The 16283-nt window shown below is 38.6% G+C and overlaps 1 protein-coding gene across 3 annotated transcripts in view; it reads left to right on the top strand.

Moving 5' to 3' along the window:
• The window catches only part of MAP3K20 (mitogen-activated protein kinase kinase kinase 20), a 180728-nt gene that overhangs the window by 117436 nt on the left and 47009 nt on the right, over positions 1-16283 (top strand). For all 3 annotated transcript variants that reach the window (XM_066233260.1, XM_066233261.1, XM_066233262.1), the window contains exons 9-10: positions 3829-3903; positions 9163-9269. In XM_066233260.1, coding sequence (XP_066089357.1) covers positions 3829-3903; positions 9163-9269 — 182 coding nt within the window. The remainder of the gene's footprint in view (positions 1-3828; positions 3904-9162; positions 9270-16283) is intronic.

Raw genomic sequence — 16283 nt, 5'->3', positions numbered from 1 at the left:
CGGGATCCTCGCAAGCAGAGAGGGCTGTGTTATGCATGGTGTAATCTTGTGATCAGCTAATAATTGATGGAGATACTCAAATACCTCCCAGACTGTATTTAATAAATATACTAGTAAGTTGGAAAAAAACCAACACGGTGAAATATTTTCTTGATTTTTCTGATAGACTTCAGGAAAAATGGGTATTATCAAGAATATTTGTCTTATTCTGCACAGTATTTATTTGAAAAAATATGAAAATTAATTGTAAGTGTAGTTTCCGTTGTCATTCAAGAAGGTGTCTTAGGTTATTGAGTTAAAAAGATGAAGCTGTATTACTTTTTAACAGTCCTCATTGAAACAAAGAATGGTGTGTTTAAACTTTCAGGGAGATATTTAAAATGTGAACTAATCACCCTGGAATATACCTATATCCAAATATTAGAGTTACCTTTTCTTGTTAATATTTTATTCTAAAAAATTGTAGACTCACAGGAAATGGCAAAAATATTATAAAGCATTCTGTGTACTCTTGTGACATGTAGGTGTAGTGTAATAGCAAATCCTGGAAATTGACATTGATACATTACTCTTAACTAGACTATAGACCTTACTTGATGTCACCGTTTAGGATTGCTTTTTGCATACAAGGACCAATACTTTTTAAAGTTACATCTGAAGGGCCTGACCAGGCGGTGGCGCTGCAGATAGAGCATCGGACTGGGACGCAGAGGACCCAGGTTTGAAACCCCAAGGTCACCAGCTTGAGCATGGGCTCATCCGCCTTGAATGTGGGCTCACCAGCTTGAGCTGTGGGGTCACTGGCTTGAGCATGGGATCATAGACATGACCCCATGGTTGCTGGCTTAAGCCCAAGGTCTCTGGCTTGAAGCCTGAGGTTACTGGCTTGAGCAAGGGGTCACTTGCTCTGCTGGAACCCCCCCCCCCCAGGTAAAAAAAAAGTTATATCTGAAGGTCTTTGTTTCTAAACCCTAAATAACAAAATATGATCTTTAAACAATAATTTTCCTAATAGTAAATTCTATTAAAACTAGATACAGAAAGTACTATAAAACTTTACAAATCAAACAATGAATCCTTATAGAAGGCATAAAATTAAGACAGCATTACTAATACTTTTTAAATGTAACAAATATGCCTGACCTGTGGTGACACAGTGAATAAAGTGTCAACCTGGAATGCTGAGGTTGCTGGTTCAAAACCCTGGGCTTGTCAGGTCAAGGCACATATGAGAGACCCCCTCACCCACCACTACTTTTCTCTCTCTCTCATCTCTCATCTCTAAAATCAATAAACTAAAGTATTTTAATAAATAAAATGTAACAGATGTGTATATTTGCCTTTGTAATTAACATAAAACTCAATTAATGGTCATTCAGAATGTCCTAGTAGCATAATGTTTATCTTTATAAATTCTTAGATTCTCATATAAAATGTGTTTTGTTCCAACTAGCAAAACTACTATTCTTGATGAACATAGAAATCCTCAAAATATTTAATTAATTGTTCTTGAATATACTTTAGAAAAGATAAACTTAACTTTAAAAATAATATTTGCATCTTACATAAAAAATGATGCAAAAGAGAATATGATCTCTTTTAAAAATGTCAACCTAGTTTAGTAAGTTGAGAAATATTTTAAATTTGAAACTTTTTGTTTTTTAATATTTAAGTTTAAAGTAGTATTAAAAACCTGGTGCTAATATATGATTATTTCAGAATGTTTTAATGCATTAAGAATGCTCACAGTTATGTAATCAGGACTTAAATATTTTGGATTTTATTTTAAAGTGCTTTCTCATGCACCAAAATAATCCCTTACATAAAGTGTCTGAGTCTAGAACTAATAGATATTTGATCATGTCAGACCATTTAAAATGTCTTCTTGTACAATATCTCAGATTTGGTACCTAAAAAGTTTATCAGTAAGGAAAGATTATGGGAATGTTCAGTATTCATATTCATCTGTTCACATTTTCATTCTTAGGAAAAAGTGTTGAGATAAAATTGTGCTATAAATGTTATCCTTTATGAAAAATTATTTTTCATTACACATGAGGCATGTTCGGTTGCATAATTGCAATTACTGTCCTATTAGTTGCCACCTCCAACCATCTTATATTTTTTTTAAAAAGTAAACATCTGGTTTTTCTTTTGACCTCCATTAAAAGGTTCCCGTTCACATTTCAGTAAAGTAATAATACAGTTTATTACTTCATACACTAGTCTATGAAATCACAAGGCTGGAAGTTAAAAAATGCTTAGCATAGCCACTAACTTAGAAAGGGTCTTTTAATTTTATTTTTCAATTTTGTTTTATTTTGATTTTAAGGCATGTGAAATTCCAAACAAAGATTGTCTTCCTGTCAAGGCAACTATTTTTCTAGTTTTACACATAGTCTCCCCCAAATCCAACTCAGTTCAGTATTAAGTTTCTTATTTGCAAAACTTCTTTTGGCAAACAATACTGTAGAATAAATGTTCTCAGTATTTCTCAGTGTAGCAATTCTTCACTGTCACACACAGTGCTCTTTTTATAACAGCTGTGTTAACACCCCCTTTACTTCCCTGAAATGAAGTTTAAAGGTAATACAACCTACCTCCACACATTACATGTTAAGTCAGTACAGTGCTCTAACTGTGACATAAAGAAGAAATTAATAAAATGTGTTTTGCACTATGTAAATGCTCAGGCATGATCATGGAGCAGTTTTTGGTGCTTGCACCTCTGGAGAAGTAGACATCAACAGCTGCAAAGGCAGAGTAGAATCAGGTCATTGACTCTAGTACTGTGCATGAACAACACTGTTGTTGGTGACATTTTACAAAAATTTTAGTTAGATTATGAATAATGTAAAAACTTAATCAGCCCTTGATTTATTTTATTTGGTAGTTGCATACTTAGAAAGTTAAGTGCATTTAAAAACTGTCCAAGACATACTTGTATTTATTTGTCAGTCAGAGTTAGACTCTAGGCTCAGAAAATTATAAACCTCATTGTTTGCTAATTTTACTTACATGAATGCGCAAAGGGCGTTTGAAGTTTGATGGCATGTAGGCAAGTTCTTAATCATGTAGGACTTTACCATATATTGAAGGGTAGCTAGCATTCTTGACCTGTTCTAGGTGTAACCCACCTGTTTTTCAAACAAACAAAAATGCCTCCATAGATTTTAAAACAAATCTATGAGTGTTACATGTTCTATAAGTGGTTCTTACAGTATTATACTGTAGAATGTTAGAACAGAACTGATCTTCACATTATAACTACTCTGTTGTATCAGATCTACAGTTTATGAGTGACTAAGATTAAGCCACAATGACTCATATATTCAAATATCCTACTTACCAACGGCAGAATGCACACTTCATTAACATGATCTCTGTGACTGTCTATAATGAAGCTGTTTTCACAGTTATACATTGACTGCCCAAGCTGGACTCGTTTCTAAGTTGCCTAGCCTGTTTGCATTTCATAGTTGTCTATAAAAGTGCAGTGATAGATTTGTGGTTTTAGATTTTGAATTGAAGTTCAAACTTGCACCACCCCTCGTGAAGTTTCTTTTAGATTTAATTCTGCATTCGTGGTGCTGAACCTGATTCTCCATCCGCATGTTTCTTCTGTAGAAGAAAACTATGTCTTTAGAGATGAGATGTTAGGAATCAACACAGACTCTCACCTGTCATACATTAATCAATGAAAGATTTAAACTTAATGTCTTATTCATGCTCTTAAATTCTTTTATGACCCTTTAACTAGTATATGCTTTCCTTAATGAGCAACTCCTTATGTTTTATTTTGTTTTGTTTTTACTTTCTCTGCTGCAGAGATTGACCATTCCAAGCAGCTGCCCCAGAAGTTTTGCTGAACTGTTACATCAGTGTTGGGAAGCAGATGCCAAGGTATATATATATATATATATATTTGTTGCTGCTGCTGTTGTTTAGAATTCTGAAATTTCACTTGTTTGTTTGGCTTTGAATATTTAAAATGGGATAATAAAATTTATTACAAAGCCAAGCTGGACTGCTATTCCTGTTCCCCAGATTGATTGTTAAGGCTTTTTGTTGACATCTGCTGATCTTGATCCCTAGAAACTTGATAATATTGGCTCTTTCTTACAGCACTCTGACATGCTTGACTCAATAAAAATAAATTTGTTTCTTTCTTTTTAATCTTTAATAATAACTATTGCACCTTCATGTTATAAAGATGGCTAGCACACAGTGCTTATTACATGTCAGGCATTGTTCCAAATACTTCTTGTGTATTTACCCATTTATTCCTCTCATAGCTCTAAGAAGTAGGTCCTGTCATTATCCTCATTTTATAGCAGAAGAATCAAGGCACACAGAGGTTAAGTAATGAGCTCCAGGCCACACTGCTAATAAATGGAGGAGCTGGACATGAACCCAAACAGTCTGACGCAAGTCCCTGCTCTTAACCACTATACTTTCTAACCAAAGACCAGAAGTGGCACTTGTGGAGAATCTTGATACATACTTCCTGTCCAGTTTCAGGGATGTTTCTTAAGCTCTCCCAATAGAGTTGGAGAAATGCCAGAACTTCGGCTTTCATGTGGTTATCACATTTGAGCCGGAATGGCCCATTTCCTTTCCTTGCAAAGATCATTTTAGAAGACTCTCACATACATACGGAAATACTTATAGATAAAATGATAGGCTAGTCTTGGATTTGCTTCAAAATAAAGTGAAGGGAAATGGATGATGGTATGAATGAAATAAGGTTAGCCATAACAATTTTTGAAGCTGAGTGATAGCTTCAAAAATTGTTCTTTCTACCATGGTGTATGTTTGGAATTGTCCATCAGAAGAACTTACAAAGTAAAGATTCTTACAGATTAAACATTACAGTAAGAGAAAATTATACTCAAGAAAGGAACTAAAATTTTATAGTTTCAATTTGTCCGGTTTTTCATGGAAATAGATATATTGCAACCTGACCTTTTAATAGAGGTCTAAAAACAAAAACTTAATAATGGAATTTCTTCCTTAATTTAAACCCAGTTCAAGTGTGACCCTCAAGAAGAATGAATAATAACATATAGTCTGTTCTACATGTTTCTCTAGTAAGAATAACTCATGAACAATTGGTGAGTGTGGGGATTGTGTTAGCATACCATCGGAATCCCGATGAATCACAGGTAGAGTCCCCCACACCTTGTTCTGCACCACAAGTGAGAAGAGCGGAGCACCAGGTACAAGGGCACAGCGGGCCCTGCATGCTCCCTGGTGGCCAGCTCCCCAGTGCTCTGTCTCAGAGGGTTTGTTGCTGTCCTCCCTGCCTGGAGCATGTCGCCTTTCCCCTCAGAGCCAGCAGCCTCAGTCTTTGCTTTTCCTCCTGTTCATCAGACTGCCTTCACCCTTTTTACAAGTAGAATCCTATATCTGCTTAGTATTGTTTTTATTAAAGAATTAAACTTTTTTTTTTTTTTTTGTATTTTTCTGAAGCTGGAAACGGGGAGAGACAGTCAGACAGACTCCTACATGCGCCCGACCGGGATCCACCCAGCACGCCCACCAGGGGCGATGCTCTGCCCCTCCGGGGCATCGCTCTGCCGCGACCAGAGCCACTCTAGCGCCTGGGGCAGAGGCCAAGGAGCCATCCCCAGCGCCTGGGCCATCTTTGCTCCAATGGAGCCTTGGCTGCGGGAGGGGAAGAGAGAGAGACAGAGAGGAAGGAGGGGGCAGGGGTGGAGAAGCAAATGGGCGCTTCTCCTATGTGCCCTGGCCGGAATCGAACCCGGGTCCCCCGCACACCAGGCCGACGCTCTACCACTGAGCCAACCGGCCAGGGCCAAGAATTAAACATTTTAAACTGCATTAGTATGTTTTTTTTTAGGATAGCTATTGTTTTGATTAGTGTTCTGTGACAAAGCTGCATAGGTTTGGAGTGGTCAGCCTATCCCCATTTTGCCCCTGTTCTTTCAGAGTGTGATTTTGCAGAATATGGGGATTCTTAAGCATTAAGAGAAATGCCTGCACTTTGCAGCTAATCCAGTAGAAACGATAAGTGGCTCTTTGCAGGCTTGCTCCAGAACATGTATTTTATGCTGTTAAAATGGTATCATGCTACCCTACCCTTTTCATACTCCTTTTTACCAGTTATATGTCCATTGTGCAATATATAGTAATTTTGTCACTATTTTCCTCTCTGACATTTAAACAGAAATTTCGCCTGAAATTACTTGCATTGAATTAGATTAGTACAACTAGATCTTTATAACAGTAATTATATTTCAGTATGCAAAGCAGGTTTTGAATTTCTTAATTGGAAATTCTATACTACCTTAATTAAAATCTAAGAATATACATTTCTGGTGATTAATTAAATGGTAATGTAAACATCTAACTCCATAAGGAAATTGGGCACAGTGTTGGTGCTGTGAAGTTGGCGTGTCTCTAACATGTACTAAGGACCAAAGGGGTCTTGTGTTCTAGTCCTGTGAAGTATAAAGTTTGATTTTTATTTTCTAAATTCATGCCATTTTATTCTGATAAAACTAATACACAGCCCTGTACTTGACGCTGCTACACACCTGGCACAGCCCACGGCCCAGCTCTCAGTGTCGAGCTCGTCATATGGACCCAGGTTCGAAACCCCAAGGTCACCGGCTTGAGTGCAGGCTCATAGAAATGACTGCATAGTCACTAGCTTAAATCCAGGTCGCTGGCTTGGAGCCCAAGGTCGCTGGCTTGAACAAGGGGTTACTCGGTCTGCTGTAGCCCCCCAGTCAAGGCACATATGAGAAAGCAATCAATGAACAACTAAGGAGCCGCAACAAAGAATTGATGCTTCTCCTCTCTCTCCCGTCCTGTCTGTCTGTCCAAGCATGTACTCTCTTCTTCTATTTCTCCCCTATTACTTTATCATCAAGTGTCCCTGGTTATTCTGTTTACCTCAGCCCATAATGTTCCTTTCCCTAGTCCACAATCTGGGCTCATGCCTAACCTTGCAGTGTTGTAGTTTTAAAACCATCTTTTCTTCCTAAAATGATTGCAGGCTCTGTAAGGGACCAGGGCTGGTTTTGGTGTTTCCCTATAGCACCTTGCGTAAACTGAGGAAGTGGTTCCCAGTCTGTGGTTCACTGGAGTAGCCAGCTACCGTTTGTTTCCTGAGACGCACATTTTAGTTCTCGGGCTGGTAATGTACATAGCATTTCAGTTAGAAGTTGGTGCCAGACCTGTGCATATATAATGTTGGTTAAAATATTTCTTTCGGTCCTCAGGCTTTAGAATAATAACACATAAATTAAACTATTCAGGTATAAAGATATAAACTTATACAACAAGGAGGAGGAAATGTACACCAGCGAAAGCTGGTATTAGGCAATGTCAGGTCATTCGGTGGCTCACCCCAGGTGCTCAAAACATTTTATTGAAGAAAAGAAGGAAGTAAAGGTCGGTATTGGTTCACGTTCTAAAGTGACATTTCTAAATCAGAAAAAAATATAATAGTTAAAGCCCTGAATTTGAAAGGAAATAATCTTTTACCCTCATAGGATAAAACATTTTGAAGGGTTTAAGTACGTAGTCTTCCTGTGTGATACTGAGCATTTTATACTTTTCTGAGACTGCTTTTCCCTTAGGAAATGAAGATAACTATAGAAACCTGTGTTCAGATGCTTAATAAGGGGTAATTTTTTAAGTAAGCAAAGCCATGATACCTGAAAGGAAACAGTTTTTTCAGAGGAGCTTACATAAGATACCAGACTGAATCTTGTATTCTATAATCAGAAGCTCATAAAATATTACTACCACAGAATCCTGCATTGTTTTTTAATGTTCATGTTGATAATTTCTACCGGAGGGCATATTCTAATGGTAAAGTTAAGATATTTTTCTAGGGGTACTTGTCATTCAATTACAAAAGAATTCCACCTTATTTCAAGAATGATTATGTAAGAAAAATATTATTTTTAAAAAATTCATTTGTTTTTCCTGCTGTTTTTTAATGCAAAATGAAAATTCTATATTTAGTGTATAATTAATTTCTGTGCAAAGAATTAAAATATTTTTTTTTGCAACCTGACACATAGTAGTAGAAATCAAAATGGGAACAAAGTCAAAAGAAGACACAATATTTCTCAAGTTTCATACTTAAAGCACTTTCCTTTTTGCTTATTAGAAGGCTTAGTGTATATTGGCCTCTTAAAGAGCACACACACAAACACACACACACACAATAAATAACTTTGTTTTATACTTCTGAGAAATGGAAGAACTGCCTTTTATAGTGTAGGAAGCACTCAAGTTCTGAGAGCAAGCCACCTCAACATTGTTCCTTCTTGTTTTCATGCTCCTAAATTAAAATGCATGTTTTAATTGCCGTAATTTATTCAGAAATGCTATAATTATGAGGCTTGATGAAGAGAGAATGTGCATCATCCTTTTATCTTTCTCCATTTTTCTTTTAACCTTTCCTCTCAACCGTGGTTCACTCTAAAGAGAGAGACGAATGTAGTTTCTGCTCGCTGAAGAAATGCAGCGATAGCACTGCTTTCTCCATCTCCAGTCAACAGAACCTTAGCGTCTCCCAGCACCAAAGTTAGTTACAAAGTGGAACTAACATTGAAAACAATGAGGTTACAATGGCTTTAAAATGAAGAAATTTTTCTGAGCAACTGGCTTAGGAAATTTTGTTAGTTCTGATAAATTGATAAGTAGATATTTTCCCCCAACGTTTTATTATAAAGATACTCAAACATCTGGAAGAGTTGAAAGAATTTTACAGTGAACACTGGTATACCTACCACCTAGACTCTAATGTTAACTTGCACATGCTTGCTTTATTACAGAGATAGGTTTTTAAAGAACTTAACTTTTGCCTTGTAGGAGTCCTTAATCATACCCATAAGAGATCATTAGAATTTTCCTTACCTGGAGAAAAACTGTAATTATTCCAACCTTAGGCCATGCGATAGAAAAATGATATGAGTATATTCTTATGATTAACTGAAAATAAAGAATATAGTTCCCTAAACCTGAGTGGTGTGACGGTTGTAAAATAACTAAATCAGGACATTACATCATGTTTTATTTTGTTATGGTGAGTTGAGCTTATTACTTTGCTTGCAGATTTTTATTTTGAAGATCTACTGCCATAATTTCTAACGTGATTATTTCTTTTCTTTTCTTCAGAAGCGGCCATCTTTCAAGCAAATAATTTCAATTCTGGAGTCCATGTCAAATGACACTAACCTTCCTGACCAGTGTAACTCATTCCTGCACAACAAGGCAGAGTGGAGGTAGGTAGGCCTTGTTCGGCAGTCAAATCCTGTAGCTTTAAGGGACCGTGACTGCCTGACCAGGTGGTGGTGCAGAGGGTAGAGCCTCGGCCTGGGACGCAGAGGACCCAGGTTTAAAACCCCAAGGTCACCAGCTTGAGTGCAGGTTCATCTGGTTTGAACGCGGGTTCACCAGCTTAAGTGTGAGGTCACAGGCTTGAGTGTAGGATCATAGAGATGATTGCATGGTCGCTGGCTTGAGCCCAGAGGTCACTGGCTTGAAGTCCAAGGTTGCTGGCTTGAGCCCAAGGTCACTGGCTCAGCTGTAACCTGCTGGTCAGGGCACATATGAAAATGCAATCAGTGAAGAACTAAGGTGTCGCAACAAAGAATTGATGCTTTTCATCTCTCTCCCTTTCTGTCGTTCTGTCCTTATCTGTCCCTCTTTCTGTCTCTCACTAAAAAAAAAAAAAAAAAAAGAACATGGCTAGATGGCTAACTTAAGTGAAGAAGAGCACCAGAAAACTTGATGACAGTCCTGATTTCTAAGTGTAGCTTAAAAGTTGGGACATTTTGTTTTATTTTGTTTTTGTGTTAAAAAATTTTGGAGATCTAATAAGTCCTCCATTTAATATGTAAGCAGAAAAGAGTATTTCTCTAAGCTTGTTGCCTTTTCATATTGTATGTGGAAAGAATATTGAAATCATATCTTAGACAAAAGACAGTTACCAGAGATTTCTCTCTGTACACTCTGTGTTAGAAGCTTTGGCCTCTGTCCAGCGAGAAGAAAAATATATACCGTTTGCCTGGAAATTTCAGAGAGGACTGTATGTTTATGGAGAAGGGAGGGAGACTATAAAAACACTTTTAAAAGAAAACTTTTGATGTTATAAATTCTATTAAATTGAGTCAAGTGTAAAACATGTTTAGTAATGAGAAAATTGTATTGTGTGAGTGGAAGAGGTAAGCCTGGCATGAGATATTTGAGCCAGATCACATAATGCACGAATATAAATAGCATTCTTGGGAGCTGACATTATTCCTCCCTGACTCAGCAGAGATTTAAGTAACCGCGTCTCTGCTCCTGAGAGCCCTGGTGGTATTGTGACGCCTTACGCCACCTGCTGATGCCAAATGAATACTGCATGCACTTTGAATATGGTTTTCTCCTGTTATTAGACATGTCTTTGGGCTGTTTGGTTAGTGTTTTACAATAACTTTATTTATTTTTATTCTTCTGAAATCTCTATCAAAGGCCATAGAGTTAAATGACTTTTTGTCTAGGAATACAAAAGTAATACTATCTGCTCTAATTAGGTATGAAGGACTTTGTTCTGGGCTGAAATAACAAAGCAAAACAATTTTTCCTACAATAAGAATTCAGCACGAATCTAAACAGAGCACTCCCCCTTTAAATTCATATAAGGGGTTCCCAATACTCCAGGACAGAGGCCAAACTACTTAACAGGACTCACGAGACCCGCATCATGCTGGCCTCAGCCTCCTCATCTTAAGAGTATCAGTCTAGCCTTCATTCCTAATTGTCGGTCCCTCAGCAGATGCACATTGCTTCCTCACTCCGTTCTTGGAGAATGTAGTTTGTTCTGTTTAAAACTTGTCCCTGTTTAGAACATGCAAAGTGTATCAAGTAGATAATATTATTTTACCTATCAAACCGTTGAAGTCCTTTTTTAAAAGCACTTGACATTCCTTAAAGTACATGGACAGTGAGGCTGGCAGAATTGTACATTGACACAGCCTTCCCGAAAAGCAATTAGAATTAAGAGCCTTTAAAAGTTTTATACCGTTTTTCCCAGAAATTCTACCTCTAGGAATCTATTCTAAGAAGGTAGAGATGTGGACAAAGATATATGCCCAGTGGGTTTCACAGTTAAAAATAAAAAGGATCTTCAAGGTCCAACATTAGAAAAATGAGGAATGGCTATATGAACTATGGTCTATCCACAGACTTTTGCAAAGCCACTAAAATTATATTCATGATATGGCATTAGAAGTCAGGTTGTCATTACCTTCAGGGTGTGGCGGTTGGCCAGTAGGGGCATTTGGGAACTTCTGAGAGCTGATAATATTCTATTTCTTCTTCTGGGTGCTGGTTATACAGGTGTGTTCACTTTTTAAAAATTTATTGAATTGTACTCTTTGGATCTTTACACTTATCTATACATATGTTACACTTCAATAGAAATTTAACTTGAAAAATAAAATAAGACGCATCCCTGTTTAAAACACCACTGCTGATGCCAGAGAGCAGCTGAGACAACATGCCTTTTAGGAACTATTTCCTGGCCCCAGACTAGATGAGGGTCCACTTTATGTGCTGGGAGAGTGTCTCCTTCATAGCCCATTCCTGCTGTTGGAATTAGTAAGTAAGTGTTCTGTTTGTGTGCCTCACTGGCTAAAATGTAACAGGGTCAGGGAATCTCTTGTGTTCACTGTACCTACAGCATCTAGAATGTGCTTGACCACAGCTGTTGCTCAGTGAGTGTTTCTGGAAGGGAATTCCATTGTGCTAAGAACATAAAAAAAAGGCAACATGGTATTACACAAGAAAATAGAAATACCTGTGTTAATTTGTTTGCCGTGACAACTGTGTTCTTACATGCATTCATTCGGTTATTCATTGAACTTCTGCTGGGGCAAGGTGCCCTTTCTGGCACTGCGGTTTGGTGATGACCGGGACAGTTCGGCACACATGGAGTGCCCAGTGTTAAACTGCTAAATATAAGTACACAAATAATTATTTCATTACTATTTTGAGAAGTATTATGTCAGTGAAGAACTGGACATCTGAAAGTATATAACCATGAAATCTAATCTAGTGAGGATATAATTAAAGGGTTCCCTGAGGAAATGCTGTTTGATCTGTTATCCAAAGGATTCACAGCGTTTTAATGCTACTATTAATACCTTTGTGATAGGGAGTCTTTTAAGGTATGTCAACAATTAGAAAACAAGGGGGAAGCTGGTAAGTTTTCTGTATAAAAATGAAAAGCCTCCAAATGGCCAAAAGCAATATAATTCTTCATTAATAAAATTCCAAAACGAATGCCATAACGTACTTCTTTTTTTTTCCATGTATGATCAACAGTTCTAAAAGTTGTGGTCTCAGGCCTCCATTACACTCTGAAAAATTATTGAGGATGCCAGAGAGCTTTGTTTAAATGTTACAGCTATCAATAGTTATCACATTCAAAATTAGAACCAAGAGAAATGTAAATATGTATTTACTGGTTTGTTTAAAAAATAATAAGACCTGCCCTGGCTGGTTGGCTCAGCGGTAGAGCATCTGCCCGGTGTGTGGAAGTCCAGGGTTTGATTCCCAGACAGGGCACACAGAAGCGCCCATCTGCTTCTCCACCTTTCCCCCTCTCCTTTCTCTCTATCTCTCTCTTCCCCTCCCGCAGCCAAGGCTCCATTGGAGCAAAGTTAGCCCGGGCGCTGAGGATGGTTCCATGGCCTCTGCCTCAGGCACTAGAATGGCTCCAGTTGCAACGGAGCAACTCCCCAGAGGGGCCAAGCATCGCCCCCTGGTGGGCATGCCGGGTGGATCCCGGTCGGGCGCATGCAGGAGTCTGTCTCTCTGCTTCCCTGCTTCTCACTTCAGAAAAATGCAAAATAATAATAATAAGTCCTGCTTCTGCCCTCAGCCTATGGCCTTCTCACAAGTCATGAAGTCTCTAGAAAAGTCTGTACTCCTCTGAGAGAATGATAGTAGAAAAAGTAAATTATGTCTTAATATTATTCTGAAAACCAATTTATCCCCTCAAATTTTTTGAGAAGTTCTCACCGGTTCACAGACTGTACTTTGAAAACCAGTGTGATGGAGTTACTGTCATTAAAATAACATTTTAATTAAAATATCATGCTAAAGGGTGTGAAAAAGCATTTCACAAAAGTAGAAACCCAATGGCCAAGAAACATGAAATATATTCAGCCTCACTAGCAATCAAATAAATAAAGGGGACATAATCCATTTATCAGACTGCTGAAAGTTTACACATATTATAAAAGTATCCAGTGTTATAAATTTTCTCATACATTGCTGCTGAGAAAATAATACCTTTCTAAAAAGGTATTTCTAAACAAATGAGTAAGATTGTGTAAAAATGTATGACAAGTCAATTGTTAGAATTGCAAAACTGGAAATGGCATAAAGTACAATAAAAAGATTGATTTTTATTTTTATTGTTTTTTCTGGTTTTTAAATTTTATGATATCTCCATTCACTGAATAGTATGGAGAAATTCATGTTAATAGAGATCTGATCAATTATTTTAAAGTAGAGGCTGCAGTTCAGTATATTAAGAATGATTCCAGCCTGACCAGGTGGTGGTGCAGTGGATAGTGCATCAAACTAGGATGCAGGCGACCCAGGTTCAAGGCCCCAAGGTTGCCAGTTTGAGCGCAGGCTCATCTGGTTTGAGCAAGGCTCACCAGCTTGAGCCCAAGGTCACTGGCTTGAGCAAGGGGTCACCCTGTCTGTTGTAGCCCCCCCTCCCCATCAAGGCCCATATGAGAAAGCAATCAATGAACAATTAAGGTGCCGCTGTGAAGAATTGATGCTTCTCATCTCTCCCTTCCTGTCTGTCTGTCCCTATCTGTCCCTCTTTCTATCTCTCTCTGTCTCGGTCACAAAAAAGAAAAAGAATCATTCCATTTTTGTAAAATAAACACACTTATGTGCATAGGTGTATATACATAGAGAAAAGTATAAAAACGTCAGTATTATCATTGGGTAATGAGATTATGGAAGAATGTTTTCTATTTGTATATGTTTTCTACAGTAAACCTGGATTAGTTGAATAATAAAGGTAATGTTTTAAACACTTCAAGATGAAAAGACGAGGGGAATAAAACTGATGAAACATTAATGTATTTTAGTAAGAAGTGAAGAGTTGCTGGGAGGCTGCCTCACTGGCTGTCTTTCAGGAACTGATTATTCCTGAGAGCTGAGAGTAGATCTTCACCTGAACACAAAGCTGCTGTTTGAGAAGCAGCAGAGCTGTTTTATCTGAACTTGGGCATTGGTTAAACACGTGGGGAGAATAACAATGTTCATTAGAGTAACAGTAGTGAACACAGCTGTCATGTATTACATTCTTATCAGATACTTTATACTTTATTTGGCTTACCACTTTTAATCTACGTGGCAACCCTAACACCACAGATACAGAAACCAGGGCCTGGACAGGTTGGGTAACCTGCCCTAGGTCCATGTTGCATGAGGCAGAGCCAGTGGCAGGGCCCAGGTGGTCTGGCCCCACGGGCCCACAGCAGCACACACTGGTGCAGTGCTGGCCCGGGACTGGTGGCTAACGTCATGCCATAAACCATAAACTTATTAACATGCAGTGTTCACTTGACTAGATTCCTTTTTAGTGAAGAGAAATATACTGCTCACAAAAACTAGAGGATACTTCAAAGTGAATATAAAGCTATAAAATATCCCCTAATTTTTGTGAGCAGTATAATACAGGGCATGATTGTTTTAGTTATGATTAAAACAAAACAACTATCTCACTCAATATACCAAGCACAGAAAAGAATGAAATGTTTTGTCAGATCATCTGGATATTTAAAACAACACAACCGGACCACCCCCTCTTTCCCCCGACTTTGGTGTCTGAAACCACGTGACTGCTGTCCAAAGCGTGTGTCCTAAGTTAAAGTCACAGCGAAGCCGGGTTCTAGTCCTGCTCTGGTGCTTCTGCAAATGCTTGTTTTCTGGCTTAGCTTCCTCTACACAAAGACCTGATGGAGCGTCTCGTTTTAGAAAATTAAATGAGTATTCTGGAAATTCTTTTTTAACTAGGCTATTTAAAACCACCTGAACTATGTTCTTTCCTTTGACCTACTAAATATTAGGAAAGAAATCTAGTGTCAGACATTTGCTTGTCCGTCACATCTTCAGCCTGTTTCTCCTCCTATTGACTGACCAGCAACAACAGCAAAGAGCATGAGGAACAGAAACTGTGTGGTCCTGCTGCTGTTTTCGCTTCCCGCACAGGATCGCCCCTAGGCCTGTGGTGTCAGTTCTCAGTGAGCTGTGTGGTGCCGTGATGGAGCTCCTGGATCCATGTCTCCAGGCAAAACGCTGTTGGCTCTGGTCTTCCCTGCTGATCAGAATATTCTCACTGTGGCACAGCTTCTTAAAAATAAGCAAAGATCGGCCCTGGCCGGTTGGCTCAGTGGTAGAGCATCGGCCTGGCGTGCGGGGGGACCCGGGTTCGATTCCCGGCCAGGGCACATGGGAGAAGCGCCCATTTGCTTCTCCACCCCCCCCTTCCTCTCTGTCTCTCTCTTCCCCTCCCGCAGCCAAGGCTCCATTGGAGCAAAGATGGCCCGGGCGCTGGGGATGGCTCCTTGGCCTCTGCCCCAGGTGCTAGAGTGGCTCTGGTCGCCGCAGAGTGATGCCCCGGAGGGGCAGAGCATCGCCCCTGGTGGGCGTGCCGGGTGGATCCCGGTCGGGCGCATGCGGGAGTCTGTCTGACTGTCTCTCCCCGTTTCCAGCTTCTAAAAAGAAGAGAAAAAAAAAATAAGAAAAAAATAAGCAAAGATCAAAAAAATGTAACCTTTGCCATTTGGATATTAGCACAACCATTTAATACATGAGACTAGATATAATATACACATTATATACTTATTATGTAATATATATAATAAAGCTGTTTTTTACTAATTAACCTATTATTTCAAAGTAAGCTTCTGTCCGAGATAAGAAGATAATTATAGTTCATTGCCTGTTGTTAGTATATGGAAAATTGATACTAGTCGAAGTCAACCTTGGTTAGATTTTGTTTGAGTAAAACTGTAATTTTCATCAATTAAAACATTTAAATCATATTTTTTTATAACAGGAAAGTTATATAAATGCATTAACAGATGCATTTGAATGCGAAACAGGGAACAGCCAGAGGAGCAGCTGTCTTTGTCTGTCCCGGTGTTGTGGTCACCTATTATGACAGACGGAACACCATGTCAGATCCCGGGGTGTCTGGAAGAGCAGTGTTTGGA

This window comes from Saccopteryx bilineata, chromosome 5 (genome assembly GCF_036850765.1).
Source record: "Saccopteryx bilineata isolate mSacBil1 chromosome 5, mSacBil1_pri_phased_curated, whole genome shotgun sequence".
NCBI classification, from domain to species: domain Eukaryota; kingdom Metazoa; phylum Chordata; class Mammalia; order Chiroptera; family Emballonuridae; genus Saccopteryx; species Saccopteryx bilineata.
This window is presented reverse-complemented; position numbering and strand designations above follow the sequence as displayed.